The following is a 25,027-nucleotide window of genomic DNA, read 5'->3' as shown; positions in this document are numbered from 1 at the left end:
GCAAAAACAAAAAACCCAAAATCTGCTTGAAGAAAGGAATAAGAGAGGGGCTAGGCTGGTTTTCACCCTGGGTTTCTGATCATGACTTTCTAGAATTAGAAACAAGGAAAACAATATGGAATTCTTGAATTGTAACTCTGGAACTTTGTTTCCATTCTAGAAATGAGGGCCAGCTTTTGGAAACATCTATTTATATTTATCCACTTTGTTCTGAAATGGCTGAGGCTATTTCAAACTATATTGCAAGTGCCTCCACCTAGAGTATTATTTTTATTATAGGTTTCATACAAAACGCACCCTCTCGCTCAGCAGGATCTAAAATAGCATACTGAAGCCAACACTGAGGTGATAAGGATACCATGACAGACAATGCCCTGGTCAAGTGTACGTGCCAAGACAAATGTCTGCCTCACATGTTTTCCAACATTTTCAGACTCTTCTCCATAACATTTTTCTTACAGCAGCATTACAGAGAGGCCAAATAAAGTGAGTAATGTGACTGCATTCCTAGATAGGTCTTGTGAAAGTCACAGCTGATAACAGGTGAACGGAGAAAGCCTTATTGAAAGAATTTTATACTGCCTATACATACTTATATTTTTATCAAATTGTTTTATAATAAACTCTATGCAAAAATGTAAATCACATTTTATACATGTTGGATTAGGGAACTACCAGTGTAAGATTACTGTCGTTTCTGCCCAAAGCTCTTGCCCTCAGTGTGTACTTTTGAGACCTTTATGTTGATTTCTAGGTGAGAACTGTGTTCAGATGAAGGAAGTAGTTTAGTCCAACATTAATCAAAGGAACACACCTGCAGTGTTCTTTCAACTTTTCCATTTCACAAAGTCAAAGAAAGGTGAGAAAATTAGATAAGGAAACAAGGAATCTGCAGGCTGTAAGTGTAAGATTTTTAACTACAAGGCTTCCCTCTTAACCTTTAGTTTCCAAACTCTGTCCCAGTGAAAAAGAAGGGGGGCACTTCAGGATTGAGGGCCAAAGAAGTTTCAGCTTCAGACTCTCCTTCTTTCCTTTGGCTGAACAGCTCTATGTTTGTCTCTGTTTTATATAATACAGTTTCATGCAAAAAAATACTTTTCAGAAAGAAAGGGGTTTTTTTGAAAAATAATTTAAGGGAGGAAAGTGACTGATTTAGTTAGAACTTAATTTGACAAGAGGTAAGTGAGGCAGGCCGAGAGACTGCAGCTTGCCTGGGGTCACAAAGCAAAAGGCCTTCTTGCTCAGTCTAGAGGTGTATGACAGCTCCTTCCTCGGATTAGGGAAAAAGACAGATTTTAAACTAGAACTGAGAGAAAATATGGAAGAGTGTCATGTAGACAAATAATGTTTGAGGTATGAGACATGAAATGATAACTTTCTAACTAAATTATATGTTTTAAAGGCATGGACAAGAGTAAATTATCAATGCAACTCCTATTATATGCGGTCAATACACTCAATTTCTAAAGCACACTTTTGTTTAACCAAAGGACAGGCAACTTGAAGGAGAAAATCTTTAATGGTATCAAGCCGGCTGAAACAGAGATTCTTCCTTAAAACAATATTCATTTCCTCCAAATAAAATTTATTTTACCAAAGTCAGCCAACAAATGAATTACCCACCTTGGAGGTAATTTATGGCCATACTTAGAATATAAAACAGATTTCTCTTGACCACCTAGCATCCTTCTCTCCAATCTCTCATCATTACCTGGTATATACAAGAGAGAGGAGCTCAACCCCAACTGCAATTTAAATCCAGTCAGAAATTACAGGTGAACTTCACTTCCTTGGCCTAAAGTTTCCACCTGAGGACTTAGACCTCCTCTACCCACCTCAGGAGAGGAAAGGAGATTTACCTAGTGGGCGAGTTTGTAAGAAGGAACTAAGGAGAGCCTGCTTGGTTCTGAATCTTTTCTTTGAAAAGATGTGTCTTCCCAGAGCACCTTGAATTTGGGTCTCACATCTGCAGGAAGGAAGCAGCACGCCCCGGCAGAGGTGTCAAGCATTTGCTTCCTCCCTTTAGGACTAAGAGGCAAAGGGCCCGATTGGGGATGAAGAATTCCGAAGCCCAGGGTGGCTGCACATCTAAACTCTGTCCTACAATTCATCAGTATGTGTTAGTGATGAGGCTACTTAGCTGATCACCACCTGCCTGACTCCTTCCCACATTCTTTCCTTACAAGGAGAAGTGTCATTGGCTAGCTACCTCATCACAGTTTCAACAAGGACGATGACCAGAAAACACTCAGAAATGTTTCCTTCTTCCCTGACATTGCAATTAATGTACGCTGTTCAAAACAACCCCTAGCTTTTTTTTTTCTTTTTTCTTTTTTTCCTCTTTCTTTTTTCAGCCGCAACTGTGGCATATAGAAGTCCAGGTTAGGGGTCAAATTGGAGCTGCATCTGGACCTATGCTTCAGCTTACAGGATCCGTAGAACTCCCAAACCCTATTCTGAACCAGGGAAAATTAGTAAGGAGTATTTTTGACAGAGAAATATAGTAGAGCCAATCACAGTACAAAGCACAGCAAGTACAAATATACGTCCATTCAACCAACCATAACGTATTCCTGTTAGATGAAATTCCAGGTAATGGGCTGGAAAATAAGGTTGCACTCTCTTTTTGAGACGAATTTGAGAAAAGCATACATGCCACACACATAGACATACACATGCCTTTCTAATATACTTTCAGTAATTATTGATACTTTTAAGTTAAAATTTGATATCATTCTTATTTTGAAAGTTATAAAAGTAAATGCAACTAGGGAAATATAATAAAACCAAGCCATGTAAACCACTTCATTATCCACTTGTAAGTAGGTTCATGTGTGAAGGAAATTACACTGGTTAGCTTGTTAGCATTAAATACATCTATTTTGCTGCAGAGAAAAGTACTGAGGAAGACTCTGTTGATTAAACTGCTGAAAAATGAAGTACAGGGAGGAAAAATGAATGAAAAAGGACTGGAAGAAGTTGAGCAGTTACCCTTATCTTTCAAAAGATAAAATGCCTGCTCACTGGTCCATGTGGACAAAACGAAGTGGGACATGTGGGATTACATGGAGCACAGAAGTAAAACAATAAACACGTTGTCTGAACTCTGCCTCTGACTTCTGAGAAACTCGCTTAACTGTTGTGATCGTGTGATCAGAGTTAAACTTCAGCGTGGACGGCACTGCCTTGGTGATGTAAACTGGAGGCTTATTTCTGAAAGGAAATGTGACTCAATATTCTGTTGAGACACATCATGTGTCATGCTAAACGTTCATCTTTAAGTCAAAAGCAAAAGAGAAATACCAGATGATGTCACTTCCATCTGGAATCTAATATATGGCAGCAGTGAGCCAATCTACAGAAAAGAAACAAGCTCTTGGGCATGGAGAACAGACCTGTGGCTGCCAAGATGGAGGGGGAGGGAGTGTGATGAGGGCGGAGTTGGGGCTTAGTAGATGCAAACCACGGCCTTTGGAGGGCATGAGCAATGAGGTCCTGCTCTACTTCATTTTTCAGCTCCTTGATCAAAACCCACCCCTTTCTCACATTTTAGACAGTATGTTAACTCCTCTCAGAGGATTATTTTATGTTTTCCTAGTAGAAATAGTTACAGCCACAGCAATTCTAGAAGGCCCCTTCCTTCTGACTGAGAATTCAGAAAACAGTACCTGTAGAAGAACTCTTTTCAGGCATCCCGTCTATAGTGATCACGGAGACATGTCTTTGCCTCTTGAGGGAATATTTTTAAATCTCTCTTATTAACTCCAGCATGATTTGACAGAGAAGGCCCCACAAGGGAGCTATGTAAATCTCAGAATTACAACATTATGTTTAAAATGAACTATCTTTCAATTTAACGAGAAATACTAAACAATAAACACCTCTTTCATCCAAAAAATTAAAGTGTGAAATGCCTCAGCATTTTTTCTCTTGCGTGACTTCTGTCTTCTGCACACAAACCCTCTTTCTTTCTCATCTTGTAAAATGATGCATGTCATGATTTTTTGGGTGTCAACTAATGAGAATATTTTAAGTTTGCATCCTGCTTATCTACTGACAGAAGAGTATGACATGTATTTTATTTTTGTACCCTAGAGTCCAGTTTCAACACTCTGAAGCATTCAGGCCCAGCTGAGCTGCAGTGCTAAGCATCTTAACTTTGCTCTTCTATGATTTATTATGACATGACGCCAAGTGAGGAAACAAGTTGAAACATCATTTAAGGAGGGCCCAAGCTACTTTACATCAGGAACATCATGAAAACACCCTGATTAAAGAGGGTATTTTAATAGCACTGACACACACAATGTAAAGTCATTGCAGTTTACAGACACCCCATCATTGCCATCTTAGACATCATTCATCTAAGTCATGGCAAGACAGAGACATAGGTGAACTTCATTTAAAAAGTTTAAATAGTGCCTTTATTTAACATATATTTAGGAATGTACTACAATTGCTGAGCAAGACATTTTATAAAAATTGAAATTAAAATGCCACCAGTAAAACAGAAATTAAGAATGTACTTTCATGTAAGAAAATGACCAAAGTTTTAAGTTAAACACAGAAATGAGGGAGTTCCTGCTTCGGCGCAATGGGATGGGCAGCATCTCTGCAATGCCAGGATGCAGGTTTAACCCCGGACCCCACAGTGGGTTAAAGGATCTGCATTGCCTGACCTGTGGCATAGGTTCCAACTGTGGCTCAGATCTGATCCCTGGCTCAGAAACTCCAAATGCTGCAGGGTCACCACAAAGGAAAAAAAGAAAAAGAAAAAGAAAAAAATAAGCAGAAATGAACCTTTTATTTTTATGGCTGCACCAGTGGCAATGGAAGTTTCTAGGCCAGGGGTCGAATCAGAGCTGAGGCTGATGGCTACACCACAGGCATGCCAACACCAGATCTGAGTCACATGTGTGACCTATGCCACAGCTTGGGGCAATGCCTGCTCCTTAATCCAATGGGCAAGGCCAGGGATTGAACCTGCATCCTCTCGGACACTGTGTTGGGTTCTTAACCCACTGAGCCATGATGGGAACTAAACCTGTTAATTTAGTGTTAAAAGTTCACTTCATTCGTACAAAGGCTTTATCATCGCTTCCTTTAAGTAATAAACATCCATGTGTGGTTCAGTGCTTGAATGCCAACCATTCACTTATGCTGAGGGGTAGGAAAACTAACGTGCAACAGAATTTGAAAATTACTGTCAACTATGGCCAAGCTGTAATCAAGTATGCCAAACATCTGAAAGTGTATCTTTGGTTATTCGGCAATAATATTTAATTTCTAAAGTAGCATCTAAGGAGTTCCTGTTGTGGCTCAGCAGTAACAAACCCAACTAGTATCTGTGAGGAAGCAGCTTTGCTCCATGGCCTCCATCAGTGGGTTGAGGATCCAGGGCTGCCTGAACTGTGATACAGGTCACAGACACGGCTTGGAGCCTACGCTGCTGTGGCTGTGGCAGAGGAAACTTCCATATGCTGCAAGTGAAGCCCTAAAAAGAGAAAAAAAAAAGCATTTAAATGCAGCTTTTCAAGAAATTTAAATTTGTCAATTAGTTACATTTATTGAATAAAGTTGATGATAGGTATCTCTTAAAAGGAGAAATCCAGGGACTTAAAAAATGACAAAATTTGTCTTCTGTCTTTATTAGCACAAATAATTATGGCTTTTACTAAGTGTGCATAAGTCAAATAAACAACTCAGAATTTCACCAATTGAAAACACGAATTATATCAGAAATCTGAAACGCAAGGAAGAAAGGATAATTTAACTAACCTTCATCAAGTCAGTCACAATGCTGTCAAAAGAAGGCCGTGAACGTGAGGTAGAAGACGTTAAGGTTTCTCTTGTTGTAAGATTCCTTCTGAACACACGGAGCTATTGGGAATATTTTCAGCACCAGGTGGCTCCAGGACTGGACTTGTAGTAAATGTTTGGGGTAAAGATCTGTTCCGCTGTTTCTTCAACAGAGGTTTCGTACTGGTCTCAGCCAGCCTCTCCTTAATCCTGTGAAGTCTGCAAAATGCAAATTTCATTCATTTCATTTTCCTCAGATGATTCCTAACTGATAGGCACCTTATTAAGTTGCCCCCATAATAATAAATGGAATGTCCCACTGAACCATGTTTTGACTCAGAAAATGTCTCAGGGCAGAAGGACATATATGCCTTGATCAAAAAGAACAGAGACAGTTCCAGAGGTAGCTACAAGTATCCCCTGCTTCCCAAAAGTATATGTTCTTTGCTTTAAGGGAAGGTTTACATGGGCATGTTTTTGATGATAACTGGAAAAAAAAATCTGAAGAGGATTTCCGATTTTATGAAAAGAGGCAAAGACCCAAAACAGTGGTCAGTGTTCTTTCTGCAGAGAGCCATCTCAGAGGCACTGCAACTCAAGCAGGGAGAGCAGACCCATGAAGCTCCTCCCCCAGGAAGTACATTTAGCATCTCAGCATCAAGCCTCCGTGGCTTTTAACTGTGCCAGAAGCCTCTGTGCTTTATTTATGCATATTTATTTTATGCACCCACTAGCAAGAAGTGTCCTCAGCTAACTGCTTCTTTGCTTTATGCCATTTGGGTTATAGGAAAGATTTCATAGGGGGAGTTCCGATTGTGGCTCAGTGTTAATGAACCCAACTAGTATCCACGAAGATGCGTATTCCATCCCTGGCCTCTCTCAGTGGGTTAAGTATCTGGCGTAGGCATGGGCTGTGCTGTAGGTCCCAGACGTGGCTCAGATCCTGCTTTGCTGTGACTGTGGAGTAGGCTGGCAGTTGCAGCTCTGATTCGACCTCCCGTCCAGGAACTTCCATATGCTGCAGATGTGGCCATCAAAAGAATTTAAAAAAAGATTTCATAGAAACATTCTACATTTGGATAGTGGGGACACCTGTAGCTCATAACAGTAGTTACCAAAGTATGGGAGGTGGGAGCTGCCCTTGCTGTTTTCCACAGGCAGGCCACTGTATTGTCCTCAGCCACTAAGTGAAGTATACTGCCCTTCACCCCTATGTTAATTTTCCCCCTTTCACATGCATGCCTTTATGTAGGTTAGGAAAATTTAAGAGGATCCATCAGAGTTTGCCTTCACAGCACCCTCTGGTGATGAAAGCAAATATCATAATCAAGAAAGTAAATTTATCAAAAGCCAGAATGTAACCCTTTTGGTTTAAGGTATCATCTTCCAAAAAATAGTTCAACTTGATAACACTCCTGTTTATAGAAATTCCAACAAGAAATTTTATAATAATATCACTCTCTACATTGCAAAGATGCTAAAGCACTTAGCTTATGACTCTATGTTTTAACTTACTTGTTCAGTTTTTTTCCCAGCGACGTTCTCAATTTTAATTCTTCTAGGTAGAGTTTCTTACATTTTTCCAATTTCATTTTACTAGAAGATTCATGAAAAGTGTGTTCTTTGGAGCATTGAGATTTCAGATATTGCTCTAAGTTTTCTTGAGACGCTGCTTGTGTCTAAAGCAAATTAAAAGGAAACATTTAAAAAATAATTATAACCTGAGTAACTCTAGTATATTTACTCGTTTAGTTTGGAGTCAACGATTCAGAGAGCAAATGTAAATGTGCTGAAAAAGAAGCTCACTTTAAAATGTTTATCATCAATGTTAACTGAATTATATCTGAATTATAAAATTAAAGTTGAATTGCTGTTATATTAGTGCTCATGTCATGTGATAACATAAAGAATCATAGGATCACTTTAAAATTTAAAAAAAATTGAGAAATACAATGTATGAGTAATCCAAGAGTACAGCACAATTTTTCAATCACAATATTTTCTTATCCTCCAAATAGCCCTGCATTATACCAATTGGTGTGATTTTGTCATCTGAATCACTGTAATCTAAAAGCTCAACTTAGTGATAATAATGACGGAAACTGGAATATCTTAAGGGAGAAAAAAATGCCATCTTCCACTCGGAAATCTACAAAACCAACTATTAGAAGAGAAGCAGAGGAAACACATAAAATGTATACATCCATGTTGTAATTTAGAGGGAAGTGAATTATAGCACATTCAAGATCAATACATCCACCTGTAGGAATAAGCAGACTTTTGTTAACTGTTCTTCTATCTCCTGTCTTGCTCCTTCTTCAGTCCCCTGTTCACAGTGCTCTACCTGACTGCGTTCCACCATATTCATTTCTATGTGACTCTTGAGGTTTACTACTGCCTGTTCCAATTTTTTTTATTCTCCTCGAGTTTTCCACATCTCTTCTGCATTCCTTTTGTACATAATAATTCCTGTTGAAGAACTTGATTTTTTTGCATCCAGATGTAGACATTTGGAACATGCAGTTTACTGCTGTGCTCTCGGACCATCACTCTGATATGACAGAGTGAAGAATAATAATGACACTGAGTAATACAGTGTAATGAGGGAAGTAGGTTGAGAACAGCTTAACTCACAACCAATATCACATTTTGAAATAAATTCAGTTACAATAAAATGCTATCTACACTGTAGAATGTAGAATCTTGAATTATGCAGAAAATGAAAAATTTCAAACCACCGAGAGTCACAAAAATAAAATCATTCCTGTCATCATCTGTATTACACATTTGCACTTGATTTTATATTTTATGTCTATAATTATTGCATATCTTTCCTCCGTAAAAGGACTATAAGTCATCTCTTAGTAAAAAGTCCCTTAGCACTTCCCCCTTAGCTTAGCTGTCCATGATTTTTAAGGAAGCTGTAGGGATATTGAATTCTTTAGAGGTGAGTTAATAAATGGCTCCCCAAACAACATTTTGAAAATAAGACTCTAATGAAATAATCTCTTTAGTCTGCATTCCAATGCCATAAGCCTTTTTTCAGAACTACAAATATTTTATACTCATTTGACCTGCATTCCAAGGAGAAATGTTTCACAGAGTGAAGGAGAAATCATATCTCCCAGTGTAAAAGTTTAGTGAGATGATGCACACAAGTTTCCTGAACCAAACAATGCCTCAAGGTTTGTAAGTCTTTGTTACTTCCCAGAAAATAAGAGAACAAATGAAACCAAAACAAACCAAAGTACTCACTGGTATTTCAGTGACACTGAGTTGGGAAGGACTCACTGACTGTAGGTACAATGATGTCGTGAAGAGTAAGGATAAAAACGCAAGGGCTTTGCAAGATGGTTAAGGGAAGACTGATGGCCCTTGAACAGGCTGACCGTGGCAGCCAACAAGAAAAGATGATTAACCTAAAGAAACCAGGACTCACTGGGTTCAAATATCTGTATCCCATTTACAGCACTTGCATGTGTCCAGCTGTCAAATACAACTAAAATAAAGAAATGGCTTCCTGGCTAAGCTCACACCCAGGGTACTGCCAGGAAACCATGGTCTACAGATGAGCCAAGACTGTAAATCCCCTTGTTAAGACCTTGGAAAGATTTCATGTCTGCCTCAAATTCTGTTAAAGATATTAAAGCATAAGAATTGAATGGTTTTGTCCATGAGAACTTCACAGGGAGCTCAAGGTGAAGAGCTTACCTCAAAAAGATTCATGTAAGGGCAGCTTTTGCAATGGAATGTACCCCAATAAAATTCAGAGGAAACTCAAAGTTTTAAAGAGAACTGTGGAAGTAAAAACACTGCTACCACTGTTGACTAAAAGAAGCCAAGAATGGTGGGTGTGTGGGTGGTAGATAACTGGACCCTTTATTTCCCACATCTTCATAGTGAGAGGACTGTAATCAAGGGGCTAAACACTAAAAACCACACCCAGGTACCTTAGCTGTATCTGTATCTGATGAAGATGGTACAATCTGGGACTTGAGCCTGAACCTGACACCATCATAACTGAGAGTTGTGGGAGAACTAGGTAGGAATAAGTGTCTTTTTCATGTGGATGGAATATAAAAAATTGTGGCCAGTGAGTAGATATAAGGCTGGTTTTTAAATGTAAAGATAAGTTTTAGAAAACCCACCTTATAAAAAAGGTCTGACATGGGGCAACCTTAAGTGACTTGCTCCTAATGAGCAGAATACGGGGAAAATGCTCTGTGAACTGCAAGCCTAGGTTAGAAAAGACAATACAGCTTCTCCTTGGCCCTTAACCTGGGATCCCAGGCCACTGTTGTGAAGGAGCTCAGGCCGGAAAGAGACCCCAGGTGTTCAGGGCAGGGGTTGCACTCGCCTGGCCCAACCAAAGTTCCAGCCACCCACCACCACCAATCAGACGAGTGGGTGGACACACCTTCAAGTGATTCCAGACCCCGGCCTTCTCGCTCCCCCAGCTGAAGCTCAGGGGGACAGAGGCCACTGTCCTGGCCATGTTCTTCCCAGTGTAGATTATGAACAAAATACATGTTGTTTATTTAAGCTACTAACCTCTGGGAAGTTGTCAGGGAAAAACGGATAAACAGGAAACTGTATTAAAAATGATCATAAGAAATATCTCATAAACACAGTAGAATCTGGGATCCTATAACCAGGAATCTAATAAATGCAGAGATTACTTTAAGGAGTTCCCACCATGGTTTAGCAGAAACGAATCTAACATCCGTGAGGACGCAGGTTTGACTCCTGGCCTCGCTGAGTGGGTTAAGTATCTGGTGTTGCTGAGAGCTGTGGTGTAGGTTACAGACACGGCTCACATCTGGCATTGTTGCGGCTGTGGCATAGGATGGTTCTGATTTGTATGTAGCTCCGATTTGACTCCTAGCCTGGGAAATTCCATATGCTGTGTTTGGCCCTAAAAAAAAAAAAAAAAAAAAAAAAAAGACAAAAAGAAAAAAAAAATCTACCAGATTAATTTCTTAATGACAAAAAACACTGAGGAGAAGAAGCAGATATCTAGAAGAGACACTTAAGAACTTCTGAGGAGGAAGCTTTTTAGGGTTCCCTTTAATTACAATTTCTTATAAATTGGCACGTGAGCCACCTTAAAAGGTCTCAAGATTGAGGCTAAGGAAAACTTGTAAGCAAGGAGGCACATGATTTGAAGTACAGCACCTGAAAAACAACTAGAAATCGTCAGTAAAATAACCAAAATCAGACTTTTTAACTCATCTCATTTAACTGAAATTCCAGAGATAGGCAGCTTTGAGTATTTAATAATCTAGCACTCAATCTGCATTCATGTTCCTTTCCTCAGGGAGGAAATAAACCCTATGGAAGCATTTTTAATTTCCACACTAGTAAAACATAAGTAGTGTCCTTTGGTGGTATTTAAGTTAAATACAATTTTCTCTCTGCTTAAAGCTTGTCCGCATGAGGAGGTAACACTATCTCCTCTTACGTTCTACCACAATGCTTCTCCACATCACACAAACAGTCTTTGAAATTGTGAAATACAAATTATGGATTTATTACTTGTCTCTGATAAACTGATTAAATATTACCTGTTTTTTTTGGGGGGGCGCACTTGGGCCTGGGATTGAACCTGTGTCACAGTAGCAACCTGGGCCGCTGCTGTAACAACACTGGATACTTAACCAGCTGTGCCACAAGCAAATTCTCAATATTATCTGATTTTTAACAGCTGCACTCTTGAGTATTTTTCTTTGGATGGCATGAAACCTTTATTCCATTAATTATGTATTAGTTATAAACACGGCTACGCATCCCTTGAAGTAAAAGGAGGTGGAAACAAGGACCTGTGAATTCTGAGAGCCAAGAACACGATCAGGAGGAGTGGTGCGCACAAGAACCAAGTCAAAAGAGGACTGAGCTGTGAACTGCAAGAGGCTGGATAGAGAGACTACCAAAGAGGAAAGCTGACAGCACAGACTTAATTTTCTCCCCCAGACGGCAAAAAAATTTATGGATGAGTCTGTGAATTATAATGAGTTAAACATAAGAGCGCACAGAGAGGACCAAGGCAGCAGATCCTGTGACCAAGATTTGAGAAAAACTGGAGTGAAGTGGGAGGCACTGGGTTAGAGAAGTAGTTCTGATAGAGGGCAGAAGAGAAATGGACTTTATCTTTGTAAGCCTACTTTCCATCATGTCATGGAGTCAGCAGGCCTAAGCTGGCCACAGTTCCTTCAGAAGCAGAAAATCTCCACAGCAGTAGTTAAAAATCATCCCACTATACTGACCTGTTATTATTACATAAAACAACTGTTAACCTGTAGGATGACTGGGGAAAGCGTTCCCATAAAATCTGACAGTACTGGCACACTGGCATACAGATCAGTGCATCACCACTGAGGATCTAAAAAGAAACCCTCACAGTTACAGTCAGTTGACTGTCAGTAAGAGTGACAAGTAATTCCATTTAAACAAATGGTACTGGGACAACTGGATATCCGCACAGAAAAGAATAAGATGAAACCCCTACCTCAAACCATATGTAAAAATTAATTCAAAATCCAAGAGCTATAACTACAAAAATTCTTTAGAGGAAAACACAGGTGTTATCTTCATGACTGGATTTGACAACTGTTTCTTAGATATGACACCAAAAGACAAAAAATAGATCAACTGAACTTCCTCAATATCAAATACGTCTGTGCTTCAAAAGACCCCATGAAGAAGCTGAAAAGGCAATCTCCTGAAGGGGAGAAAACATGTGAAAATCCTGTACCTGGCAAAAAAAAAAAAAAAAAAAAAGGTATCCAGGATACCAAAAAACCCTTCCAATTCAGTAATAAAGCAAAACCAATTTAAAAGTGGGCAAACACTTGAACAGACATTTCTTGGAAGAAGATACATAAGTGCATCATAAGCACATGAAGAGATCCTTAACAATATTAGTCATCAGAAAAATGCAAATCCAAACCACAATGAGAGGCCACTTCACACCTACTAGGATGGCTATAAGCAAAACAACAGGTCACAGTAAGTGTTGACAAGCATGTATAGAAATTGAAATGCTTACACACTTTGGATAAAAATGTAAAATGGTGCAGCCACTCTGGAAAACAGTATGGCAGTTCCTCGAAAAGCTAAACAATGACCATATGATACAGCAAGGCCAGTCATGACTATAGTCCCAAAAGGAAGGAAACATGCATTTATACCGAAACCTGCTGTTATATTACAAATGTTCACACTGGCATTATTAACAATAGCCAAAACGTGGAAACAGCTCAAAGGTCTAGCAGCTGATGAATGGATAAATAAATGTGGTCTGTCCCTAACATGTTGTAATGTTCAGCAATAAAAAGAAAGGAAGTGCCAATACCTGCTACAAAATCGATGTACCTTGAAAACATTGTGTGATTCTATTGATATGAAATACCCAGAAAAGGCAAATCCTCTTACAGAGACAGGGAAGTGAGTAGTGGTTCCCCAGGTTTGGGAAGAGTGGGGAAGGGGACACTGGCACAGGGTGTTGGCTAGAAGGTATAGGGTTTCTTTGTTGGGTGATGACAATGTTCTAAAATTGATTGTGGTGACAACTGCATAACTCTAGGAATACACTCTATGTCACTGAACGGTACAATTTACATGAATGTTTTATATTTCACTAAAGCTGTTACCAAAAAATAGCTGATGCTTTGGGATCAGGAATGGTGTGCTGTTCGGCTTCACATCACTGGCCAGGGTTCAAGACAGAAGGGAACTAACAGTGTGCTCTTTTGAATAGGGAAAAAGGTGTCTGTCTTACTCATATAACATCTATAAAATTAAAGGGAAAATCTGTGGTTCACTGCTCAAAGCACTGAGTGATTTATAATTCCCCAAATTAAGAGTTTTTGGGGCCCCCAAACTGAATACAAATTACCTTATGTTTTAGCGTATCTATCTGAATATCCATTTCAGTTGGACTGCTTTTTACAACACCTTGGGCACTAAGCTCTCCTTTTTCATGTTCATTTACTTCCCTTCTTGCCATTTCCAAGCGTTCCTTCAATCTATAGAAATGTATAGAATGAGTAAGTCAAGTTCTTTAAGAGTAAATATTTAATAATGACTTAAAACAGATATATCTTCTACCATGTAATGTAAACAAACCTACAAATTATGGTCCTTTCTCATTTGTTTGCTCTAATATGGTTTGAAAATATAATAACTAAATTATAATTTCAGATAAATAACATCAAGAATTTTAGAAACATATACAGTAGGGAAAGTGTTAGTATATGCATGTACATATCACAATTCATATAGATTTCTTATTTATATATGTCATTATTTACATCCATTTTTAGTATGTTAATATGAAACATTAACTTATTGTCTTACTAAATACTGGTAATACACCAGAGATCAGCACCCAAGATGAAGAAGAAGAACATACTTATATGTGAATGTTTTGAAAAGATACAAAAATACATTTGGGTACCTGCTGATCACAGCCTACAAGAAGAAAATAAAGCTCACACAGAAAACATCAAGTCACTCACTCAAAATAGAAAAAAGAAACAAGAGAGAAAAATCTTTGGAGTCTGAGTTGCGGGGAAAAAAACCCGCCAGGCTTTAGAAGAAAGGAAATCAGCAGAGAGAGCATGTGTAACAGTCTCCTCAAGACTGTTTTAAGAGATCTGGAAATCTTGGTTAGTGAGGTGTTAGCAATATGCAAAGCAACAAAGAGAAAGTTATTTGAGAAAACAATATTGTTGAGAATCAGGGAACAACCCTAAGTAGAATCAACCCTCAGCATCCACAGCGTTTTGCTTCCAAGACCCTCACATACCCTGTGGATACTGAAATCCTCAAGTCCTTTCTAGAAAATGGTGCGGTATCTGCATATACCCTGCATATCCTCAAGTATACACACTCGATCTTCTCTAGATCCTTCTAAAATCTAATACAATGTAAATTCTACCCAAATAGTTGTAAATGCAATGTAAGTACTATGTAAATAGTGGCCCAGCCTGAGCCCAACCCAAGTTTTGCTTTTGCAACTATCTGGAATTTTTTTCTGAAGTTGGTTGAATCCAGGGATGTTGAGGGTGAAGTGCACTCAGCAAATAGGTGGGGGCTTCACAGACACTGGGAAACACTAGTCTTTTCTTTATTTTCTGAGTGGTCAAACCATGCTCACTAAGATTATTGTACTTTAAGTCATACTTCAAATACATAAATATATATATATTTGCATGTATATTTTCTAACTAATAGAGCAGAAAGAAAACATAAGCCAAATCAAGATAATCTTCCATGTTATTAAACATGACACCGATGGGGTTTTAGATATTAAAATACTTGAATGCTGAAGGGGAAGAACACTACTAAAAGAAGGAAGATCACCAAAAAGAGCAAGGATATCCTGCAAAAATAAGAATTCAAGGTAGACGATGAAGACTAGGGTGACTATAAGCAGCAGGCACTGTCACGACGGTTTTGGAAATCATTAGAGAGTAAGCGTGACAGTGCGGCATTCAAAAAAGTTTCAGACTGTGCTTTTAGTTTCCACAGTACATTTTCAAAAGGGAAATTTCTATAATTATGAAAAGGCATATATAGAGTGTGTCTGTTTCTAGGCTTTAATAAAATAATAATTCATTAATAGTTGAAATGATCTGAAATATTAAAATCTTACCCAGTAAGCTCTTTTTCTAATCCATCAGTTTTCTTCTTTTCCCGATCCAAACTGCTTTCCAGAAACGGTATGAACTCCCCCAGTTGCTTTAATTGTTCCTTTCCATCCACAGACTTTGAAAAAAAAAAAATAAGCAAAGTTATTTTTTCCTATCTAGACACTTATTTGTCTTTCTTAAAAATGTTATTTTTTTGGAGTTCCCACTGTGGTGCAGCAAGTTAAGGATCTGCTGCTATCTCTATGCAGCTGTGGGTTTGATCTGCCTGGTACAATGGGTTAAGGATCTAGTGTTACTGTGTCCGTTGTGTAGTTCACTGTTGCAGCTTGAATTGGATCCCTGGCCCGGACACTTCCATATGCCAGGAGATTGTCTGAAAAAATACATATATTTTATATTATATATAAGTATATTTATACACACATTACATCACATACCATATATGCTAGACAGACATGTGTATATATGTTATACATACCTACATAACATATATGTGTATTTATATAGACATATATATTTCTTATGAGTCCATGAGTCATAAGTGTTTACAGTGAACCGTAGTTCATAAACTTGATGTCATAAGTACAGAATTCATAAATAATGGCTTTTGTTAAAACAACTTAACTGATTTTTCATTTTCATGATTTCTTCATTTTTTCTGGAACTGAAATTGCCAAAATTTATGTGTTAAAAACAGAGGTTTTGACACATAAAAGACTAAGAGTTGATAAAAATCTTTTTCAAAGAGTAGTTATATTTAGAATTCGGTTTCTAAAAATGCCCTAGCAACATTTTCATCCATAGTTCATAATACTCCAGGTTTTGTTCATCACATCTTACTAAAATCATCTCTGAAGAATTTCCACTCAATTCCCATTACATTTTGTTTTATGATCACATGGCCAGGGGATTAGATACATTATCCATAGGCCTTCTTGCGTAAGTTTCAGTTTCTTCTTTTCTTTCTTTTTTTTGGGGGGTGGGGTGGGGCTGGGCCTGCAGCACATGGAAGTTCCTGGGCCAGGGATCAAAACTGAGCCACAGCTGTGACCCAAGCTGCTGCAGTGACAATGAAGGATCCTTAACCTGCTACACCACAAGAAAACTCCCTTCCTTTTTTCATTAGCTATTTTTCTCTTTAAAGTTTAAGTCTTTCCTATACAGTATATAAAAATATAACTCTTCCTTGATTCTTGCAGCTTTTTATTTTTTATTTTATTTTATTTTATTTTTTTTTTTTGTCTTTTTGCCATTTCTTGGGCCTCTCCTGCGACATATGGAGGTCCCAGGCTAGGGGTCTGATCGGAGCTGTAGCCACCAGCCTACGCCAGAGCCACAGCAACGCTGGATCCGAGCCACGTCTGCAACCTACACCACAGCTCACGGCAACGCCGGAGGATCGTCAACCACTGAGCAAGGGCAGGGATCGAACCCTTAACCTCATGGTTCCTAGTCAGATTCGTTCACCACTGTGCCACGTCAGGAACTCCTTCTTGTAGCTTTTTAAATTTCTCCCCTTCCGTTGGATTTTAACATTCTTTAATGAATGGTCTCATTCGCAAATTCAGGTTTTCATCAATTATTCTCTTCTTTTACCCTAAAACAGGATTTTTTTTGGCTGTGCCCCTGGGACGGCAAAGTTCCCAGATCAGGGATCAAACCCACACCATAGAAGCAACCCAAGTCACTGCAGTGACAACAGTGGATCCTTAAATTGCTGGGCCAAAAGAGAATTCTGAATTCCGAGTTAATTAGGAAAATCTGACTGTCAGCCTTGCAGTTTCACCAACCATTTTTTTGAGTGTCATCAATGACCTTTTCCTTTACTCTTTGATCCTGCTTTACTTTTCTTGCAGCAACTGATAAGCTAAAACCATGCTTCTCTAAGCCCACTTCCTGTCTAAATGACAGTAACCCTTGGGGTTCAGTCCTAAACCTTTCTATACTGTTTTGCTTGTTTGTTTTTTAATGACTACCCCTGTGGCATATGGAAGTTCCCAGGCTAGGGGGTACAGCAGAGCTGCAGCTGAGACCTACAGTAGAGATCATGGCAACACCAGATCCTTCACCCGCTGATCAAGGCTGCATCCTCATGGATACTAGTTAGGTTCTTCACCTGATGAGCCACAAAGGGAGCTCCGGCACAATTTTTTATTTAAAATCTTAGTACAAAAATCACTAACTTTCTGAATTCAGTTAATGTCCTCGATAGAGAGAAATTATGCTATAGTAGCAAGGAGCATCAATGTAAATCCAATAAATACATTTTATCAATAAGACAGTTCCTATTTTATAAAATATCCTTATATACTACTAGTAAAACAATTAAAATTCCTTTTCAGTATGACAGAAATTAGAAGACTGACTTACCACACTTGCACTTGGCGGGTTTCTATGAAGCTGTTCAATTTCGCCCACGTGCTTTTTGTTCGTCACTTTTAAGTTGGCAGATTCAATTTCAAGGCTAAAATGGGTATTTTACAATAATTATTTGCACACATAGATTTTAAAAATACCTCACAATTTGTAAACCAACATCTACAGAGTCATTTATATAAGTTCTAAAGTTTTGAAAAGTAGATGATTTGGCAATCGTGCCAATTTTCAAGTTGTGTTTTGTGGATAATGTGAAAAATTCAGAAATAATGGGGAAGTACATTGCATTCCAAAACACCCCAAAACTGAATTTTTTACCCAGCTTCACAATGATGCATTCTTTATTATCATTCCTGATATAATTCTTATACTATACTGCTTATCTGCTTTATACTTATACTCAAGTTATTCTCTGTGCTGCTCTACTGTACTTTTGCATGTGATCCTTCATCTTCTCGGTAGACTTCACGGCCTCTATATGTAGTTCTTGTGCTTCTTGCAACTAAAATAAAGAAAACGAAGTTGTGTTTTACCTACAAATACACCTTCACCCATTTCTGTCTTTTATGACTCCCTTTTTGTGCCATAAAAATGGAGCTGAACTGTTATGACAGAGACCCTATGGCCCACAAAGCCTGAAATATTTGCCATCTGGTCCTTTACAAGTTACTGACCTCTCCTCTAGTACTAAAACACAACATTATTCATGCTTTAAATTATATTTTATCAAATGCATATACTCACTGATAAACTGGCCAAAGGGGGAGAAGACAGAATTACCTTAGAGTAAACAATTATATTTTGGTCTTCCAAGTTCCATATCAACTACAACATTAAATATCCACATATGTGAGTGACCATGGCCAGTCCAGGGATTATGAAAGTCTTGTGGACTAGTTAGAGAGACAGTATCTACACAGCAGCCAGGATGTGTGGTTCTCAGTCCCAACCCCACCCATTATTAGCCGTGTGCCCTTGAGCATACCACTTACATTTTCTGTCTCAGTTTCTCCATCCGTAAAATGGACATAATAATAGCATTTACCTCACTGGGATGTTGGGAAGCTTAAACTGGGGAATACACATCATGTCCTTAGAAGAGCAGGTGGCACATAGGAAGTGCTAAGTGTTTGCAATCAGCATCACAACTGTTGCTCTGGTGTATGTTCTAAACAATTTAATGTTTCGGCAGAGAGCATGCCAATGGACACGGTCTTCTCCACAAGTCACGTGGAAATCCCCCTTCACACCATTCAAAGTGGCAGACACTGGGGAGCCTGAGGCCCAGAGCAGATGCCCAGAACTTCAAAAACTTACACTAATTCCACCAACCCACTACTATTTTTTTCCACTTATAATAATTTATAACTTACTTCCTCTCTGTCCTACTCACTGGTCAGTGACCAAGGACTACGATGCAAAGAGCATCTTGATTGAGTAGTACTGACTGATAGTACATGACTGTTAGAGGAAACGTTAATTCATTGGCATGGATATTTCCCAAAGTTCTGAACCAATTTATTCCCAGCAACTGTTTATGTCCGGCTGCTCTAGCAAGTACTCAGGTGAGAAAATTAAGGTTATGGCCTATCAAAATCAGAATTGCCACCCCCAGAGCTGTACAATTGGTGGAGTTCAAAATCAGAATTGCTACCCCCAGAGCATTACAATGGTGAAATTCTCTCAATCTGTAAATCCCAGTTTGGGCTGCATAATGAAGGAAAGCAAATTAGAATTTTTCTTTCATAGTGAGGGAGAAAAATTAGCATTTAATTGAGCAATTCTTCTCTATTAGATTAAGTGCTTTTGATTTTATATTTCATGCTTAAAAAAATTTAACAAAAGTTTCATTATATCTTATCTCTAAGAAGGAATTATTGGTATGGCATTAAGTACTTTATCCTAATAACTGTTAGGATAAAATATGTTCAATTTATGCAAGGACAGGTGCCATGCATATCCTGTAACATTCCCTGAAAGACAAATGTATACTAAGACAAGATTATCACTCATGACAACACATTAAAGCAGTGTGACATGAAAGGCTAAATTGTCCTGCACAGAGCAGATGACAAGGGCCGAAGAGGACAGGGTGAACGATGGAAAAAACAAGCTTTCTGCAGAAGGAGAGACTGGGAGCAGGTCCACACAAATGGAGGACTAGGCGAGAGGAAAAGAAACTTAAAAGACAGAAAGGACAGCACAAGGAAAGGCCAGGAACAGGTGAAATCAGCCAGTTCACTGAGAGGATAAAATCCAACAGCAGGGAAATTATCCACACAGGTCCACACCCTAACTTGAAAATGAATGTTTACAGTGGCATTCTTTATAGCCCCAAAGTGGAAGCACACAAAGGCCCATCAACGGATGAAGGGATCAATGTTTTAACTATATAACAGAGTATTGCTCAACAATGAATGAAACGGAAGTGCTGATAATGGTCCGTAACATGGTAGAACTTTGAAAACTTTATGTCAAATGCAAAAAACTAATCATGAAGGACCACATACCATGTGATTCCAGTTATATGCAACACCCGGAATGGGCACATCTGTGGAGAAATTAGCCTGGTACCTGCTTGGTGCTGAGGGAGGTGGGGAGCTGTGGGTGATCGCTAAGGGATGCAGGGCTTCTTTTTGGGGTGATGGAAACATGCTAAATTTGATTGTTGTGATAGTAGCATAACCCTCTAAAATAGGAAATACCAAAATATACAATTTAGATGGGTGAATTATAGATACATGAATTATGTCTCTGAAGTTTTTAAAAAAATCCAATGGCAGGATCTAGATAATTTTCTTAATTCTCTCTTTTGGGAGCACATGCCACACAAGATCTGAATATCTCCCTATTCAAAAACAGAGCTAAATTGAAAAGAAAAGAAAGGCAAAGCCTAATTTCAACTGGTTTGTAGAATGACCTCTCTGCTCAAGTTAATCTGAAATCAACAAAATAAATATACACAGATGCCATACCCTTCACCAAAGTGAAGGTAAGAAATTACAATTTTTTCCAATCATGCCATTAAACATTCTCCTCTGATTTTATCTGGCTTGTCTGATCATCGTTGTAGAGATATCACTAAAAAGTACTGTTTAACAGAAAAAGCAAAGTCTCTCAACTTCTCTGAGGAGTGTGCATCACTGTCTACTTTCCAAAGGGGAAACAGAATAAGAAAAATATAGCATACAAAGAGCAGAATAAAAAGCAGTGTTTAAGAAATGTGTGTAATTAAGATAATAAAATTGAAATAAAATAATTGTAACGAAAATACAAAAGAAAGCTGTCCATGGGAATTAGTATCCTAAAGCATTTTATGTCTTCATTAACATTTAACAATCTCATACATACTCGACTTGTGATTTGACGTAGCTTCTTCTTTAAATCCTGTGTCTCATCCTCTAATTTAGCATGATCAGGCGACATCAGCTCCAATAAAGCCTCAGACAGGGACTGCTTTGTTAGAGAATCAGCCAGTTCTTGTTGAAGTTGTCCCACAACCACCTAGTAAGATACTCTGTCACTGGTTTTATAAATCACCTTATTATTAGTTACATTAGTAACAGTAAACTCCAATACATGTACTTTGAAAACTATCCCCACAGACATCAATTTGCCTTCTCCTTTCCTTCACATGCACACCTTCCAGCTCACTGAATTTGGTTAAAGTTACAGCAGATGTTACCCTCCTGCCTTATCGATGTTAAGTTATTAGAGGACAGATTCAGGCCTGCTACCCACTCCCCCAACCCCACCAATGAATTTGCAGAGCTCTACTAACTCCTGAAGTCTCATAAAGAAATGGAGGTGAAAAAAAAAAAAAGAAAGAATAAAAAAGAATAAAGGCATTCTCTTGGGCCCAGCGTTTTAAGGATCCAGTATTGTCACTGTAGTGGCTTGGATCACTGCTGTGGTGTGTGCTGGATCCCTTGCCCAGGAACTTCCCCAAGCAGAGGGTACAGCCCACCTCAAAAAAAAAAAAAAAAAAAAAGAGGAAAAAAAAAATAGGTGTGCAGTCCTAAGAGGTAGTGGTAAATTCCACTTTGTTGAACATTTTCCCTCCTTGATTCCATTAACTTCAGAGTTCTCACCGTAAATATACTTCAGTAAAACTCAAACTAAACCAAACCAAACCAAACCAAACCAGAGTTCCTCACAGATTCAATTTGGTGCTCAAATGAGGTCATGCCCATGGACTTCAGGGCCCTTTGATAACCGGGCCTCCATCTGCCTCCCTGACTACAGCCCCTACAGCCCTCCCCCCAGCCCGCTCTATTCCAGCCTCTCACGAATCCTGCCACCTCTCATTACTCTGAGGATAGGAATCCAAGGCAAAGGTAATCAATCAGAGAGCTACAGTTCTCTCTGTTGGACAAACTCATAGCCGAATAATAGTAATTGAGCCATAAAATGAGAATTTTGAGCAAATCATTGGTACAAATGTTCAAAGTAAATTATCAGTAGCAGTGGGAAGATGAAATCAAATGCAGTTTTGTTAAAATGCACCACATTTGTCCCAAATGATGATTTAATGAAAAGCAGATGCCTTTAAAGAGTAGAGAGGTTATAAGAACACATGATTTGAGACTGAACTATTTCCAAATTTAATTCAAATGAATAACACTGTACCAATGAAAAAGGTATGAAAACCTACTGAAGGAAAAAAGCCCTATGAGGTACAGCACCTACACATCAGTCCATCTGGGAATCTGGATGGGGCTGTCAAGGTCGTCCACCCAAATGAGTATTAATATCAAAATACTCATACTAGGCATGAGCATTGCATTTATCTTTTCCACCAAGGTATTACAATGAGTGACAATAAAGATTGAAATGATCATCCCAGCAGTGTAAGAATAAATTAATATCTGTCTCTATCTATTAACAATTTATAACTTAATCTCTTAAAATTTCTTAGGTGACATCTTGTCTTTACTCAGCATCAAGCACTCTCAGGTCTAATTTTTGTTTGCTGGATACAAGCTATGCTCTTAGGCTGATTTATAGCCTATATTTTATACACACACACACACACACACACACACACATATATATAAAATGTCTACATAGCCTATATAAACCTATATTATTTCTTATATTCAGCTAGAGTCAAATGTGGCCATCATCAAATATTACTCTGAATTTTCCCTCAGGAAGTCTGACAATTCTCTTTCTTTCTGGATACTTACTTCTCTTTCCGTTTTCTCATTCTCATACTGATTCCTCCTCTCTTTTAGGTGACTGCATTCCTCGGGTAACTCCTTGTTTCTTTCCTTCAGCATCAGATGTGGTTTTTCACTTTCAGCTTGGAGTTTTTTGATACTATCCAGACACTGGTCCTGGAGATTATTTACCATTTTCTCCTTGCTGTCGACTTCCTTTTGCAAGTCATCCAGCTGCTGTCGCAGCAACAGGTTTTCACTCTCTAGTTGGGATGATCTCTCCTTCAAGGACTCTTGCTGCTCGCCCATGTACTTCTTCACTTTGCCTTGTTCACTTGGAGGCATGTGTGCAATTTCCTTCTTCTGACACTGTGCTTGGCTTAGGTCTCTCTGTACAGGTACAGGTTCAAACACCAAAGACTTTTCTCCGAGAGCATCTCTCCTGTGATGGAGCTCGGTTTCTAGGCTATTGGATTTTCCTTCAGTTGTAGACAGTTGCTGGGAATGCATCTTGCTATCTTTCAGGTTAGACACATCCAAATTTATTTCATCTTGGAAGGGGAAGCACTTATCTTCTGCTCTCTGGAAGGCAAGCTCCAGGTCTCCTTCCGATGTCTGACTTTGTTCTTGATCATGTGTGGCAGCAGCCAATCCAGAGTGGGATGATTCAACTTGCCTTTCCGGTCTTTCTTTATTTTGTCTTTCATTGTCCAGTTCAGACTTCAGCCTTGTATTCTCAGCTGTCAGAACATTAAGCGGTCTACTGCATTCCAAGATTGTTTTTGTTAATATGTCTTCAAGTTTTACTCTCTCTTGAAGTTTAGCAAACTTATTTTTTGCAATTTTAATGTCCCTAAAACATTTCTTTCCCATTTCCTGGCTATGATTTTTTATTACCTCTATTTTCTGTTTTAACATGGCAATTTCATTCTGTGACATGTGGTTTTCAGACAACAGTTTTTTTGCTTTCTCGAGACTCTCAGCTTCCTAAGTAAAACAAAGGAGACGTTTAGCTGGGACTCAAAAGTACTCAAATTGACACCTGATTTCCTCTGAAATGAAAGACTAGACTATATATTTATACAATGAGAAGATTGCAGTAAATGGATATCCAACAGGAAAAAATGAAAGTGGGGTACATCCCTCAAACTTTACACAGCAGGAATCTCCCCAAATTAAAAAAAAATGACTGAAGACAATGAATCCAAGAGAATAAAAAAGAAACCAAAAGAGAATTTTTAAAAAGCTCAGAATTAGAAAGGCCTTTCTCTGAATTACAAGAAACCCAAAAGGCTTAAAAGAAAAGATGAATACATCTGACTACATTGAAGAATTCCATCTGGCATCTCAGCTATACAGCCACCCCACAGGGAGAGCATTATCTCTGTACATAGTTTGAACACACTGAATTTCCCAAACATTTTTTCCAGAGAAAGTTTCCTAAATACTCCACTTTCCTAATATTTTTACAGTTAACAGGAGTTACATCCACTGACAACTGACAAATCTAGTCACCATGCTAAGAACTTCTATCAACAGCAGTTAACTCACTATGACAACTCTGGAATGAAGAACTTAAACATATAAGCAAGCTGCAAGATGTCCCCCAGGTCTTCTGTTTCTACTATGAGTCCTCTACACTAGACCACAACTACTTCTGTGGTATAAATATATAAACACAAAATAAGCCTTATGTTTCACTAACGGCGAGTACACGAATGGTCAATCAGGTAAAATTTATAGAGCGCTTCTTAGAAAATCATGAGATTATTTGCTGCTGCAATAACTTTAATGCCTCTTTAAAATGTTTTAAATAGTAATAGATATGAAATGGCTAGGGTCACTGCCGTGGTGTGGGTTCAGTCCCTGGCCCAGGAACTTTTGCATGTGGTAGGGGCAGCCCCAACAAAGCAGAACAAACAAACAAAAAACCAAAATGCACACAGGGATTTGAATCAAGAATGTTACTTTGTTGGAGTTCCCGCTGGGGCTCAAAGGGATTGGCAGTGTCTCAGCGGTGCAAACATGTAGGTTTGT

General features: G+C 38.6%; 1 protein-coding gene across 13 annotated transcripts in view; it reads right to left on the bottom strand.

The window, feature by feature from the left end:
- Positions 1-25,027, bottom strand: part of LOC146395162 (ankyrin repeat domain-containing protein 26-like) — a 149,272-nt gene that overhangs the window by 72,479 nt on the left and 51,766 nt on the right. For 9 of the 13 annotated variants that reach the window (XM_085004356.1, XM_085004358.1, XM_085004355.1 and 6 more), the window contains 8 exons: positions 23,018-23,977; positions 21,180-21,332; positions 18,260-18,330; positions 17,823-17,916; positions 15,455-15,567; positions 13,694-13,823; positions 7,315-7,478; positions 5,779-6,018 (listed from right to left, as the gene is read on the bottom strand). In XM_085004356.1, coding sequence (XP_084860482.1) covers positions 5,838-6,018; positions 7,315-7,478; positions 13,694-13,823; positions 15,455-15,567; positions 17,823-17,916; positions 18,260-18,330; positions 21,180-21,332; positions 23,018-23,977 — 1,866 coding nt within the window. In that variant the 3' untranslated portion in view covers positions 5,779-5,837. Of the gene's footprint in view, positions 1-5,778; positions 6,019-7,314; positions 7,479-13,693; positions 13,824-15,454; positions 15,568-17,822; positions 17,917-18,259; positions 18,331-21,179; positions 21,333-23,017; positions 23,978-25,027 lie in introns of those variants that run through there. The other 4 variants (XM_085004360.1, XM_085004359.1, XM_085004365.1 and 1 more) reach the window with 4 other exon arrangements.

Source organism: Sus scrofa, chromosome 17 (assembly GCF_054392235.1).
Source record: "Sus scrofa isolate SSC_HxYL_T2T_F1_AM1 chromosome 17, Sscrofa_HxYL_maternal_Yorkshire_Landrace_v2.0, whole genome shotgun sequence".
Taxonomy (NCBI): Eukaryota; Metazoa; Chordata; class Mammalia; order Artiodactyla; family Suidae; genus Sus; species Sus scrofa.
This window is presented reverse-complemented; position numbering and strand designations above follow the sequence as displayed.